The 15508-nt window shown below is 37.1% G+C and overlaps 1 protein-coding gene across 2 annotated transcripts; it reads right to left on the bottom strand.

Annotated features, from left to right (window-relative positions):
• Positions 1-5554: 5554 nt before the first annotated feature.
• LOC113143028 (transforming growth factor beta activator LRRC32) lies at positions 5555-13612 on the bottom strand. 2 transcript variants are annotated; one of them, XM_026328465.2, is made up of 4 exons: positions 13391-13612; positions 12878-12962; positions 11664-11757; positions 5555-9802 (listed from the first exon to the last, which is right to left on the bottom strand). In XM_026328465.2, the coding sequence occupies exons 3-4, from the start codon at positions 11751-11753 to the stop codon at positions 7937-7939; spliced, it is 1956 nt and encodes a 651-aa protein (XP_026184250.1). In that variant the 5' UTR covers positions 11754-11757; positions 12878-12962; positions 13391-13612; the 3' UTR covers positions 5555-7936. The 2 variants fall into 2 exon arrangements, with proteins under 2 accessions (XP_026184250.1, XP_026184249.1); XM_026328464.2 differs by lacking the exon at positions 12878-12962 and having other exon boundaries at positions 13391-13611.
• Positions 13613-15508: the final 1896 nt, after the last annotated feature.

The following is a 15508-nucleotide window of genomic DNA, read 5'->3' on the forward strand; positions in this document are numbered from 1 at the left end:
CCAATATAACACATTCTCTGGCATAATTTAAGACAGACTAATACTATAGCTAAGAGATCTTTAGGATTCTAAGAAGAAGAGTATGCATGAAGTCATTAAGACAGTTTAACATTTAAGCTATCTAAGCAGCTTTAGCCTTCCCTCATCATTTGAGCCGATGAAACCATTTGGATAAGTGATGAAATAGCCCCACAACAAAAGAACGGTCCAGCTGGTTTTTATTTAGATCTGACACTGAGTGACCTGTGACTAAGAACCTTTGTTAAAATACACCAGGAGATAATATATTTTGGTGGTCTGTTTGTGTTCTTAGTAACAATTAGTAAATTGGGCCCGTAGGAAAGATTATGGGTGTAAAGGGCTGGGTAGAAGTTTCTTTTAGCAGAATTCCTTGAGTTCTACTTAACTTGATTTCATGTTTTTTGCCTTTTAGTCACAGTGAGTCCTTCACTTGGAAAGTTCAGTGTATTCTAACGCCTAAACTCTGAAGAGAACATTTTCTGCACAAGAGGTTTTCTGTGAGGAGATGCTGAATTTTTTATGTAGTAAAATGTAGTTCTCCAACTGGGCTGAAGACAAATATACAAATATTTCTAAGTCTAGGCAAATTACAACAAAGCTATTTGTTGTAATCTATTACTAAAGTCCCTTCAACATCACTAAAAATTCAGGTTAGCTTAGAAAAAATGTCAAATACTGTTGGACAAACTTACACAATTTTGTCTTTTTTAGCTTAACCACTGCCTGAATTAAATCCTAAATCCTTCAGCATGTGCCTAGACAATAAAAAGGGAAATTCGCCAATATATGGTGTTTATATCACAACCATATGCCCAAGCTCTTGTGTTACTCATAAAACAAGCGCCTGGGATCCAAACTGAGTCATCCTGGACACTCACACACAATGTTCTTGGAAAGGCCTCAAAGCAAGTAGAATAAATATCCCGGTTTTGTTTTGTTTTGTTTTTTTTTCTTCAGAAACAGCAGATGCGAGATGCATGATACCATTGTCCTGAGTGTGTGTGTCCTGTTTGCATTTTGTCTGCTGCCTTCCTCAGTGTGTCAACACAGACTTAAACCAACACCTGCTAAGAAGTACAATGGCTCAGGATACACAACAACTGAAATTATACAGAAAGTATATACAGAATAAGGCATCCTATCACCTCTGACGTTTCCTATGGTCCTTGGTGATAAATTGGGATAGTGTGTACTGTTTGGGAGTACTGGGATTACTGGGGTTGAATAAAAGGATGCTGTCTGTTCTCAGTTTGCCCATCAGCAAGGCTGGAGACCATTGGTGCAAGGCACAGCCAATCACACACAAACACACAGAGGTCAGCATGCACATTCATCTTCAATGAGATACTCCCAAAGATGATTTCTTGACTCGAAACAGATGGAAAAAGGACTGAACCTTTACCACTCATATATTTAAATTAGCATTCTGTGATATAATTTATGAATGCAGTACTGATGTCAGTTTCAGCAAGAAAAAAAAAGGCAAGAGGTCATAATTTTAAAGAACCAGGAGCTATTTTAGCTTGTTAGCTTGTTAGCCACATGGGACTAACCGGTTTGCCATAAATTATTTAACAAGCATTCAGAGAATGAATCCTGCTAATTCTAGTGATCCCCTGATAGTTCTTGTAGCAATCATTCAAGTCAATTTGAAATAATAAAATAATAATTGGAATTTCCTATGCTTTCACCTGAAAGCAATGATAGTGCCTGATTCAACTACAAAGGGAAGGGGGTTTTATGACTGTCCCTGACCATAAAGGATAGTTTTTGTTAACTGAAAAAACATATTCACATTACAGTTAGATTACTTTGACCGATTTTCTTTTTCTTCTCACTTTCCAAACTGCGTTGATGTCTCCTCTGTGACTAACTGACCTGCTTCTGATTTGGTCAATCCTTTTTTATCTCTGCATAACTAAACAATGATACATTGAAATTAATATTGATTTATGACTAAATGCCCAGTCACAGAGGAAAAGTGACTGAGGTCTGCTTCCAATTAAGGAGCCACAAATACTTCCCGTAGGCCCCTACTGATGCTATCTCTACTCATCTTATAAACAACGAAAAAATGTAGTGGAATTTTACAAAGGGAGAACAGGAAAAGTCTTTGAAAGGAAATGATGCTTTTAGTCAGTGGTACAGCTGCAAGGGCTGTACAAGTCCACTAGAATTTTGCCTTTGAGCCATGAAGGGCCAACGCTAAGATCTAGTGCATACATGTAGACCTTGTAGATCTGAACAGGGGGTACACTGGCAAGAAACTGTAGTTGGCTATCGTTATCAGGGATCTGTTTCTTTTGATTTGCTACTGGAAAAAACCTTAGGTTGCAACATGGATCATAAATATTTCAGACACACATATGGGCCAATAAAGCCTACAGGGCAACCATGTTATCTACTTATGCTGCTGGTTATCAAAATCAGTTGGTTCAGCCCAGTATCGCCAACAATGATGCAACAAGTCCGTTAAATCACAGTCTGCCACTAACCTACATCCAAGCTTGATTTGTAGAAAGTGAGAATTTTTAATACATTGGCATTGGACTAAAACAATCTGGAGTTTGCAGAAGTATCCAATATTCAGGTTCTTGTCTGGTGATAGGACTGATTTGTTTGTCCATCCAGCCAATACTCGGGCGAGATATTGTATCTCAACAACTTCTGGCTAAACTAATACCTTTGTTTTTGCCTCTAAATTGCCCATCCTAAACAACAAAATAAGTCAAATTAGGTTCTGCTAAAAGCGTGTAGTAAGCATTTCTTGTTTTTAATTAACCCATGGAAAAAATAATGAATAGCTGCAGTCTTATACATAATACTTAACATATATGTTAACATTGCATATGTTATGTATTTTAGCATATAATGTGTAACAGTATAACACTACAGGGGACATTATTCTGAAGCTGCTTTATTGCTAAATATCTCCTACTTGTACACACTAACATTAGTAATTAAAGCTCAAAGGTAAACATTAAAATCCTGTTTTTTAAGGGTACCAGAAGGAATAAATAAAAAATAAATAAAATATCAGTTGCACTTCACTTTATGTCATCACTTATGTAACTCAGTAGTGCACAGCATGACTTGCTATTAAGGCAGGGGGCAGGCATAGTTTTCACCTACATAAACACAGTCTAGACACAAGATTGTATTTATCAGATGTGGGAATCAGTTTCAGATACTAGATAAAAAGAATGCAGATTATTGTTGGGGTTTTCTTCTACTTTGGCTCTGTACAGCATATTCTCAACTATAAATCTGTGGATCTTTTGCGTAGGAGCTGGAACCACATGTTAATGTTTTCAAGATTCAGTGTATCACTGAAAAAAAACTTTCTCATCCTTCAAAGTCCTGCTTCATAAAACAAGACTTTCTTTTATGTACAGTATTTATTTATAGTTTGCCCCAACATAAACTATACTAACTATACTACAACAGAAATATAAACAAACCTATATTTATAACTGCATGCTTTACAGCATTGGGAGGGCTCCTTGAAAAGTCAGATGAAACAATTTTCTGTCTTTAAACACTTCTAAGTGTTTATACAGTGTGTTTGAGGGCAGTATTTACATAACACACACAGTGACATGTTAATATTAGTGGCATGCTGGAAAATCAACTAATGGAGTGCTTCATTATTAAGACAAAAGTCCACGTCTAACTGCATATTTTGTAAGGCATCCATGAGATTCCTAATTCTGTGTCGAGAGTGATAAAGAAGTTTTTCCTTTTGATGTAAAACAGGGCGGCCCTCAACAACTTCCTGTACCACCCTGGACAGTAAATTAGCTTCAGTCACTGTGAAAGGAGGAGGAAAAGGAGGGTCTGAGTCACTAAATGTAAAAGGGTTTTGTTAGTTAAAGCTTTTCATGCTGAACAACAGTTTCTCAAACTTAAAAGCCTTAATCCAAATGTAAATACAAGACGAAAGTAAGAAAAGACAGCTAAGCTACAAAGGCTGGTGAAAGGTCAAATCTATAAAATTAGATGCCTCAGATTTGGGTGAAAAGCCAGATTAAATGAAACAATGAAAAAGGAAATTTAAAGTTTCAGTCCACCCAACCTTTAATAAATGGGATATCATGTATATCTATCCTTGTCTGGTACAGTAGTTTCACAGCCCCGGGGAGAACTAATTTCTACCCAAAATATAGGAAACACACAATAGGAACTTTTTGGTGAACTGATCCTTTAAAGCACACGTGTCAAACTCCAGTCCTCAAGAGCCACTGTCCTGCTTGTTTTCCAACTATTCCTGCTGTACTCACTGCTGATTACTTGGATCAATTGTGTTCAGTCAATCAGATGCTGCAAGGACTGCTGATTACTTGGATCAGAAGCTAACGTTAGCTAACTGGCAAACAGATTAAACTAGCGCCCTGAAACATCAAATATATACACGTATACAAGTATATACACAAGTAACCCCCAATATATAATTGCTAGTGTTTGCTAACTCTTTTCTGGCATTTTTTTTTTGTGCAGGAGATTAACTTTTCTGGAGCTAACCTAGCTAGCGCCATTTTGTTAGCTTGGCTTAGCTAATGTTCTAATTTTGTTAGCCTGCCTTTCGAGGTGCCGGTTGTGGTCCAACCTGCTTCCTTAGTTAACCTTAAACGTTTAACTCTATTATTTACAAACTGCTGTTTATTTTCTTTGGGACACCGCTTTGCAGATAGCCTCTTTGTATTTCAGCTAGCCTGCCTAGCCTTTTCCTCTGCTCTTCCCCCGCCGTCACTTTCTGAGTGCACAAACAAAAAAAAGCCTTTAATTTAAATTTTGGTTAATTTAAAGCAGTAAGTTTTACATTCAGTCACGTTCATTATGCTGACTAAACAAATAATAAATAGCAGACAATGCAGGTTACCTTAGTGAAATCCCTGCAGCTGTAGTGTTGCTGTTACAACACTATGCTCTTGTTTTGCCAGCTGCGATGGTAGCCTCATTATGTCAGGTAAGGGGAAGTTACAAAGATACGATTAACCTTTCAGATTATTATGTTTATTTGGCGTTAAAGTGAAACGTGTCAAAAAAAAAAAAAAAACCCTGCCCAGGGGTATCACTGGTATCACTGGAATCCACCACTTTGAGGACTGTTTGACAGCAGTGGTAAGCACAGAAGTTTCCCACTTCACTGGTGCCACACAATTGCACCAATACAAAGTGAAAGTACAACACCATCTATTTTACATGGACATCAGTGGTGACTTCACGGTAATGAAAGTCAGTAGCTACTAACATGCTGTGTTTAGCCTCAAATATGAATCTGTATCGGACTGCTACTGTTATTTTTTAAATGCAGTTTTTAACACAAGTTGCTTATTCATTTCAACTTTTCATCAGTTAATAAGTTGATACGTATTGTACCTCCAGTTTAAACTACGTTACACTTTTGCCCCACTACATTTCAGAGGTTGTGAAGAAGTGAGATAATTAATTGCTAATCATTAGTAGAAAGTTATTAAAAAAGGCTTTTACACATAGACAATTGTTCATTCAATAATCAAGAGACAAGCTTTAGAAAATTACATTCAGTTTAATAGTAAATCCTGAAGTGCTGTTGCCTAATAAACCTTCTTAAATCCAGTGAAGACCGTGTTATTATTCACTGTGTTCAAAGGAGCAGTGTGATACTGTGGCAAATAGCTGAATTTGCTTTCTTGCTGACAGTCAGATGAAGAGATTGATACTCCTTTTATATATATCATGTAAAATCTGCCTAATAGGTTTATTAGTGTTAGGAGGACAGAGTCAGGCCAGCTGTTACCCCTTTGTGCTAATCTAAGACAATCAGTTGATGGAGTAAGTATATGTTTACTGTACAGTCACAAAAGAAATATCAATCTTCTCATCTTCATGTGTCGGACCACAGTAAACCAGGGAAACCTGCCTAAAATTCCAAATATTAACACAAATATATAGAGTGAAATAACATTTTTAAATATCTGCTAAATAATGAGGATAAAACTAACTTAAAATGTCAAAATAGTGGTTGGAATACAGTGTTGTTGCCAGACAAATGACTTCTCAGACTCGATTACAGAAAAGTTACAAGTCATTTCAATTAATAATAATCATATTAACAATAATACATTTTAAGATCAAGTACATTACAACTGTATGAAACTGTTTTGTAGCCCAGTACAGTACAGCGCTGGATTTCATATAAATTTATTTTAAAAATGACAGTATGCATATTGTACTTCTATATCAGAATATCACAGTTTTTACAATCAGTGTCTAGGCCAGGTTTCAAATTCATCCCTAATTGGTCCTGTAACATTTTCATGTCTGATGAATCAATATAGTGTCCAAGGGAAGCATCACAGGACCTGGGATCAGTACAGATACTGTTTAACATGTACAGCTAAGTCTTTATAGTAAAAAATAATAATAATAAAATAATAATAATAAATTACAGTATATCAACTTATGCACTGCTTGAAATTCTAGCAATAATAATAGTGTTATAAGTCACAGAACAAGATACAATCATACCAATAAGAACAGATATAAAGTGCAAGCTACATAAAGGGTGAATGCATTGTTTAAAAAAAACTGTGTGGAGTCACCTCAAGAAATGATTCCCACCCTGCGTGTACTTCATCTACTCATACTTCATCGTCCATGAATAAAGAGCATATTGTTTCACAACCTTTTGTAGTGTTGTCTTCTTTATTTTTAGCTTAAAGGAAAATTCCACTATCAGATGTAGCTGTCTGAACCAGTGAACCAGACACTCTCCTTCAGTCTGTTAACTGTATTATCTTTATCTGTCTCACTCGCTGATTGCTTTTTCTATTCCAAGAACCCCACAAATGTTAAACATTTTTGGAAAGAATGCTTTTTTTGTGTCCCTACTGAGAGTCAGATGACAGGATGGATACCACTGTTATGTCTGCATGGTTTATATAAAGCTACAGGCAGCAGTTTGCTTAGTTTAGCATTGGAGACAACAGCAAGGGTTGCTCTGTCCAAAGGTAACAAAAGCTTTCTCCTGTTAACTAGCTCTCAACTGGTTAACTGTTTCCCTATTGTTTTCAGTCTTTATGTAAAAGTTATCAAACTGGCTGCTGGAGGTTGATTTCTATTTACCATACAACATGAGAGTGGTACAGATCCTCTTATCCAACTTTCAGCACGAAAGCCAATTACAGTATGTCCCAAAAAGTCAAACTTTCCTTTTACTGGCTTTTCATGGTATATTTCAGTCTGGTCTTTTGATGCTCCTGTCAGAGAAAATTGTCAGAAAGTTTGACGTGTTTCAGCGTGGATATTTATTTTTACATTCAATAAACTGTTGGTTAGCTTGTGACTTTGTATTAAAATTGAGCAGACAGCAATGCTCCTTATCCATAAAGGTGTGTTCAGACTGAATGCAAAGCAAATGTCTGCCTTGCATCATTTGCATGATACTGTTTGTGAAGACTAGTGTGTATTTGCCTTAAACATTCCATGTACTGAATGTTACAGACGTTAGCTCTACGCTTGCCAGCTTGACTTTGTTGGCAAAAACGCAGCCTTAAAATCCATCTCGTGTTCTGTCTCAACACCCTATAAGGGTCTAAAGCTGAAGATCCTTAAATATCCACAAGACGCTGCAAGAAATGCTGACATTTCGAAGTCCATTAAAAATTCCTTCTTCTCCAAAGTTATTTAGGAGATATTAAGGCATATGTTTGGCATGATTGAGGCATTGTGGTTGCTTTTTTTCTTAACCATTTCAGCATTTTCCATGTTACCCAAATGTGCATTTATTCAGTCTAATTAAAAAAGATGTAAATGATAAACCTAAATCAAGGTTTCAGATTATTCCTTCAAAAGACTTTGGGTGAAGCCTCAAAAACTATAACCAAACTTCCAACTATAAAATCCTTCATGGTACTTGTACTCTCCATTCATGTTATGCTTTAAAACTTCTATTGCGCTTTCGTTTCCTTGAGCGGCAACATTTAACCAGCAGCACTAACACAATCATCACAACTAACAGTGTCACTATAACAACAGTAATATAGTTCAGAGTGCTTTGTCTATGACACATTTCCCGGGTCACCGTCTCAATGTTAACTGGCTCTGAAAGCTCTTCATGAAAACAGGTCACAGTCTCAATGTCGGGTACAACCACAGCTGAGTGCTGGACTATGTGCAGGAAGCCCAGGTTCTTACAGCAGCTCAGAGGGTTGGAGCCCATATAGAGGGTTTTCAGTGATCGTTCCAGAGCAAGCATGGTGCTATACTCCAGGGTTACCAGGTTGTTGTTCTGCAGGTTTAGGGACTCAATGGAAGACTCTTTGTTCCACCTAGGTAGGGAAGTCAACTGGTTGGTGGAGAGGTCTACGTGTTTGAGATTCCTCAGTGCAGACAGGTCTGTGTTTAGCCTGGAAATGTTGTTTTCCTTCAGGAGTAGGTGAACCAGGGAATGCTCAAGCCCAGAAAGGGAGTCTTTGTCCATGTCCAAGCCTGGGTTCAGGGACAGGTCAAGTAACTTCAGAGAGGTGTTGGCAAATGCATTTGCAGGTAGAGTCAGCAGATTGTTTTCAGAGAGGTACAGAAACTGCAAGTTTTTAACAGAAGAAAAGGAGACACAACTGGGGGGAGCCTGGTTATTTTGGTCCATCACCTCATGCATATGCTCTTTATTCTGTGGGTCACAGATCTTCAGATTGTTCTGCTGGAGATGCAGGTATTTGATATTTGGAAGGCTTTGCAATACTTGATGGTCCAAAGTTGTAAGGTGATTTCCTTGTAAGAAAAGCTTTTCCAGTGATTGAAGACTATTTTTCTCAAATATCAGACTCTGCAGGGAATTATAGCTGAGGTTGATAACCTTCATTTTTTGTAGTTGATTGGCGATAGAAAACGAGCCGATACAATTATTACTCACATTCAAGACCTCAATTGATCTTATAAAGGGAAGGAAGGATTCTGGTATGGTTGTGAGTTGGTTGTAACTCAGGTCCAGGTACCAGAGGTGACATAATTTAACTCTAATATTTTTTTCAGGACTGCCTGATGTGTCGATGCTCTGAAGTTGATTTCTTGAAACATCCAGATACTTAATTACATTGATTCTGGGGAGAAGAGGAAAGTATGTCAATTTGTTTTCACTAAGATCAAGCTGGAGAAGGTCATATTCATGAGATGTCCTTGGACTTTGGAAAAGTTCAATGCTGTTCTTGCTGAGATTAAGCACTTTTAATTTGTAGAGATTGAAATCTGTGATGCACGTGATTGAATTCTTGGACAAATCAAGTTCAGTCAGATTATTCAAAGAATCAAAAGCACCATCTTCGATCTCCAAAATAATGTTATTATGGAGGCTGATTTTTTCCAAGGACAAGGATCCACTGAAAGTACTTTGTGCTACTTTAGTGATGCTATTGCTATTCAGAGAAAGATTTGCCAAAGATGGAGAATCAGCCAGGAAATAGTCCGACATCCCTGTATACAGACCATTGCTTGAAAGATCTAGGGACTCTATGGCTGTAAGAGGCCCGATGTTGATTTTGGAGACAGCAAAAACATTCAGATGATTCCTGGACAGATCCAGGACCTTTAGGTCAGTCATGTTTTTAAAGAGCCCTGGCTGGATGAAGTGGATCTTGTTGGAGTGAAGATTCAGATGATGGAAGCTGGTGTAGTATGCCAGAGTTTCCTGGGTGAGGGTTTGCACCTGGTTATGAGAAAGATCCAGCATTTGGACACCATGTGGAAGGTTGACTGGTGCACTTTTGAGGCTTAGATTTCTGCAAAACACATCCATCTGGACCTATGAACAAAGAAAAAGACAAAAGCCTGATTATGTCGGCATTCTGCCAAGATTGCCTGACTATGACACAACACAGACCAAATGTTTAAAAGTGTATGTGAAGGGTCAATTTATGAGTCACTGTATCTAGGGCATGTTCTTGGCAGCAAAATAGTCCTTTGAGGTTTATAATAGTGGGTCGTTCTAATGGGAAAAAAAACTTTACGATAGCCATTTCTCTTTAAATTAATTCAAAAAGTGAACTAATGACAAATGACATAGCTCTCATTTTCAAAGTCTTCAAGTAAGATAATTAATAAAAAAAAAAAATACATCTCACACCTTTATAAGTCCACAGTTACAGTCATCTTCTCCCTCTTTTCCCTTAATAGATTCACATATTTAAGTTATTAAGTGTAGCTTGTAATTGAAACCACAAGGCTATGAGACCCCCTGTCCAAAAACAGCTCATAAAACAGTCTCCTTCTCTGCTTTCTCTCAGGGGCCGAGTACATTTAACATCTTGGCATATTTATAGTGTCCTAAAAGAGGAATTCCTCTTTGCTTACAAGCTGGGCATAAACAAACACACTGAAGGACTACTGCAAGGCGAAACATCTTCATATTGGTTATCAGGGGTGCTGAGGAACATATCAGATATATTGTTCAGAAAGTGATGATCCTTCCCCTGCTCCTACTAAAAGGACAAAGGCATTATCAATCATATATTCACTGTCTGTATGAGCAGCGACTGCTTACAGTCCTTAAAACTCTGGCAATTCAAATTTAAGACTTCGTATATGTTTCATGTGTGGGATGGTTTACACCACATTTACTCATAGTCACACTGTAACAAAAGCAGTACTCAATGACTTACATTAAATGGATCTTTAAATTAGTCAATTATTCAAATTAATCCCATTAACTAAAATTTTAATTGCATTATTACTCATAATGGGTTTGACATTCTTTAAGGGGACTTAGCATTTTTGAACATTTTTGCTCTTCTCAAATCTTGGTTTGTCAAAACGAAATTATTTTCTGAGGCATAAAGTAATCCAAAACACTTAAAAGACTAGAATGCATTTTTAAACAGAATAGGCTAAGCACTGTGGATTTTCAGTTCAGGTACAGTATGAAACAGGAATATTTTATTTAAAAAAAAAAAAACGAATGAATGAATGAATGAACATGAATTTATCCTTAAATATGTGTACGTGTATAATCCAGTAAAATGAAGCAATAATGTGATTTTTTTGACTGTAATTTGTGACATGTTCTCATTTCTAAATTGATGAGTAAGTCAATCGGTAAGCTGTTTTTGTGAGTATATTCTAAAACATGATAGAGCTCTACATCAGCACACAGGAACTGATGTCTGTTACTGATACAGTTGTTGCATAACAAAAATTACTGTAAGCAACGAAAATAAAATGCTAAAAAATTATTCATGCTACACCAGAAACACCCAGTAAAACATGTCACAATATTGTACCTAATGACACACTTGACTCTCTGTTGACCTCTGAAGCAGAGTGCAATACAGAAACTTCTACTTTTTCTGAATGTTTGATTGTTTGACCATCATAAACTGAGGGTCTGCTGGCAGCACTAATAAACCAGATCTACTCAGGTCAAAACAATATGTCTGTAGTTAATCAGAAAATACCACAGGTACCTGATGGATTATGTGCCTAAATTCTGTTGTCAAGCCAACAAGCCATAAAAATGAATAGATCAAATGAAAAAAACATATATTCACTATTTATGTACTTGGTAAAGTGTGGAATGCTTCATATGAAGCCATAAAACTGCAAAAATCTGTATTCAAAAAGCCAAAATGTCCACTACTATGCAAAGGTGTTTACCAGGCTTTACTTACAACTTGGCATGGAGGGAGGTGGTGGGGAGGGCTTGCGGATGCCACCACGCAGCTGACCAACAGCGGGAAGAGCAGCTGGAAGGCAACCATGGTGCTGCAGCACAGATAGAGTCCAGAGCTTACCAGTTAGAAACACATGAATCCAGGAAGCATGCTGTGAGGTGATACGATTCTAAAAGGGAAGGAAGAGGGAAGTACCCCTACCTACCGTGTGACATGCTGACCTACGACAGTGCTTTTTATATCCTTGACATACAGTACAAAAGGGGTTTTTTGTTACTTGTACGCTGTGCCATTTCTCCTTTATATTGTACTACAACATAGTAGAGCACAGAGCTGCGGAACTGGTAGTATGGAGACAGAATGACTAAGCAAATGAAGCCAAAGTGTTTCCATCAGCTCTGAGCTAATGTAATCAATTCAACTAATTGTTTTGAAACAGAAAAAGCAGAGATTCTTAGTGAGTCATCTATGACGAGACAGAAGACCTGTGTCTTGTTATTCTGTGGAAACTTGCTCAAATATTTCCTGATAGGTTCCCCTGAACAAAACAAAACAGCGTGTAACTTTGCAACGCAGACAGTGTGGGAGTGATTAGTATTGTAGTAATGGTAAGCACCCATGGTGATGATAAGTACGTGGAAATTAAGGCGAAACAATAGAGGCATCACTAAAGGTTAGTCTGGTTTTTAAATTAGGATGGCTGCATGTGGCTGCTCTAGATTCCACTGATAAGAAAACTCAGTTTAGTTCAAGTAAAAATGAACTAGACAGATATTTTCTTAGATTCCCTGCAAAAGCAAATTCAATTCAATAAAAACAATCGCAGCACTCTGTGACTAAATGTCGACTCAAAGCAGATGAAGAGCGCTCACACCGTTTATTTAGTGCTAACGAAAAGCATTTGCATTTATCAGCGAGTCAAGAAGTGTAAAACAACTTTTTTGTTCAATTAGCACCTTGACAATCACTCAGATGCAATTACTCTGTTATTTAAGGCAGATGAAAATACTGCACACACAGCTTCTTCTCAATGATGTGGAAGTCAAACACAAGATTAATAACACAAGTTCTTTGCAGAAAGCTTTTAAACAATTACACTCTAATAAAACACTCTGCTTCTTATTCAGCAGACAGAATAAAGAAACACCTTCCCTATTTCCATTTCTATTTTTACTTTTTTGTCTTCTACATTTACAAGGTTAATATTTTACCTTTTACTCCAATACACGTGTATGACAGCTTTAGATACTCCTTTGAGCAGTTTGAGGCCCCTTAAGCGGTAAAACTGCCCAATATCTTGAAAAGACAAAAAATTAAAAAGTGAATATAAATATTGTTTTACTTCTGTTTTTCCTATTATTTCATAACTGCTACAATTGTTTTAGAAATGTAAAACTACAGATATAGAAATATGTCCTTAGGTCACATACATTTTACACATAAAATCTTTTGTGCAAATATTAATAAATTAGACTTATGTACATTTATTAAAACTGACTCTGAATGCAGGACATTTACATGTAATGGAGTATTTTATATTGTTTTGGTACTTTTACTTAAAATTAAGGACTGAAGAATGGGATGTCTTTCAACACTGCAATTTGTAACCATGTACACGCACTCCAGTAAGCAGCATCTGCTCCAAAAGTCCAGTCCAGACTCTCCACCAAGTAATCCAGGCAACAAGAACACATCTTAACCTCTTTATAAAACTGAACATTTACCTCACTTTCAGCTGATGACTCATTTCAGTGCCTCCTGACCATCTTGATTTCACATCCTCAGCATGCACCCACACCCACTCACAGATCGATAGTAACAAACACTGTAAGCGAAAAGTTCCTCACAGCTGACGTTTCCCTCCACATCTCATGGCTCAGGCTGCTGTCCAGCCATCACATCCTGTGAGAATATCCTGCATCGCTTGGCCCTCTTCCACCCTCCCACTGCTCTCAGGGAAATGCCTTATAAGGGGGTTGGGAAGTCCAGTTTTATGCTGCGCTTCATGGAGCCACAACCCCCACAACTCCAAAAATACCACCTATTAATCGTAAAGCTGGATAATTTTTATACAAATAGTTTAGATGTTCTCACACAACAATCTCCATTTGGAATTTGGGGTATTTTTTATGTTTAGTTTTAAGCATACTTAGTTCCCCATGTATGTACTATCTTACATCCTGAGAGTAACCTTTTATGGGTACATTTTTGAAACAAGAGAACATTTTGACACTCAGTATCTCCACCCAGAGAGCATGTCAGCAGTTGTTATTGATGGATTTGGAAGAGAAAAAAAAATTGCAGACATGTGGGTGTGTTGAAAAATCACACATCCTTTTCAAGACTGTGGGAGCCACAGTCAGTAGTGTCATGTGGCTTTGCTCTGGTTTGATATACTGTAAACAAACATCATCATCGTAATTATAATGAGTAATGCCAGTTTACACATAAAGACATTTCGTTTTAAATGACTGTACAACTGTCTAGGTGTCTCAACTGACTGGGAAAGGGAATGAGTAAAACGCTCTTCCCCGTCACTAACAGATGTCCAAGTGCTCTTAGGCAAAGCACTGCACCTCTGACTGCTTCAGTGGAAGCTGTTCACTGGTCGACTGCATTGTGTAAGTTTGAACAAGGAATGTCCAGGAACACTGTGTTTCAAATAAAGAAAATCACCTTTTATTTTGGCAGAATCACAACCTAGAGCCTTGGGCATGTTTTCAAAGCCTATATTTAACAAAGCAAAATATATCTAAAAAGTAGTCAAAGGATGTGTCAGTTTTTATTTTCTATATCATTATATATTACACTATTGTCTTATTATTATTATTATTGATACATTGTTGTGTTCGGAGAATTTTAATGCAGTAGTTGTTGAAGGATCTTATTTTAAATTCTCAATATGCTAATTTCGTCATTTATTTATCTATAAAATGAAATACATTATATGAACTTGTTTAAATAAAATGTTCTCTACAAAGTAAGTAGGGCTGCCGGATAAATGCAGTGGAGTAAAAAGTAAAATATTACCATCTCCAAGGTCAGGAATGAACTGTTTAGCTTTAGAGACAATAGAATAAAACTAGACTGAGCCGATGAGTCAGTAGATTCATCTCCATGACAACTGAGCAAACTTCATCCATTGATGAAGACTGTGTGATATGGTCGAAAGTGCCAGAAAAATGTAATAGGTAAGACCTTAGTTTGGCACTGTTTTGTCAAAATATTGTTTTTAATGTCAACAATAAACATTGATGTTTAACTTCATACAGCAATCACTAATGCTCAGTCTATAAAAATGTTTCAGATGCTCCATGTGACCACAGTCATCAAATTAAGTAACTAAAATTAAGACAAAATATTAAATAAGTAACAAAGATGAAGCCTTACCTGGTGTCTTGTCTCCTGTGTCTTGCACATTCATAGCAAGTTTGGTTTCACATTCACCATCCTTTCATCCTTCATATGATGGTGTCATGTGTTCAAACACACTATCTCACCGTGTCATATTACAATTAAAGCACACCACATGGTGATTCCTTAGGGGATTGTCCCCTTTTTGTTTACCGGGATTCCCAGACTTTTTGTTTCCCTTCCCCGGTATCTTAGCAACACCATCATTCCTGAGGGTGTGTGAAGGTTTTTTTTCCATTTTTGTTTCCTGGAGGGAGACAGTGACATTATGATGTTTGAAAACACAAATCAGTAATTCAATGAGGGAGTTGAGGAATACTTAAGAGTGATGTGCAGTTCTTATCCTTTCATCCACACTAAGATCAACACTGCCTCCTGCTGTTCAGACTTCGGCAATGCAGCAATTGTATATTCACTAGCAGCTTTCT

The sequence above is a fragment of the Mastacembelus armatus genome, chromosome 14 (assembly GCF_900324485.2).
Source record: "Mastacembelus armatus chromosome 14, fMasArm1.2, whole genome shotgun sequence".
In the NCBI taxonomy this organism is placed as follows: Eukaryota; Metazoa; Chordata; class Actinopteri; order Synbranchiformes; family Mastacembelidae; genus Mastacembelus; species Mastacembelus armatus.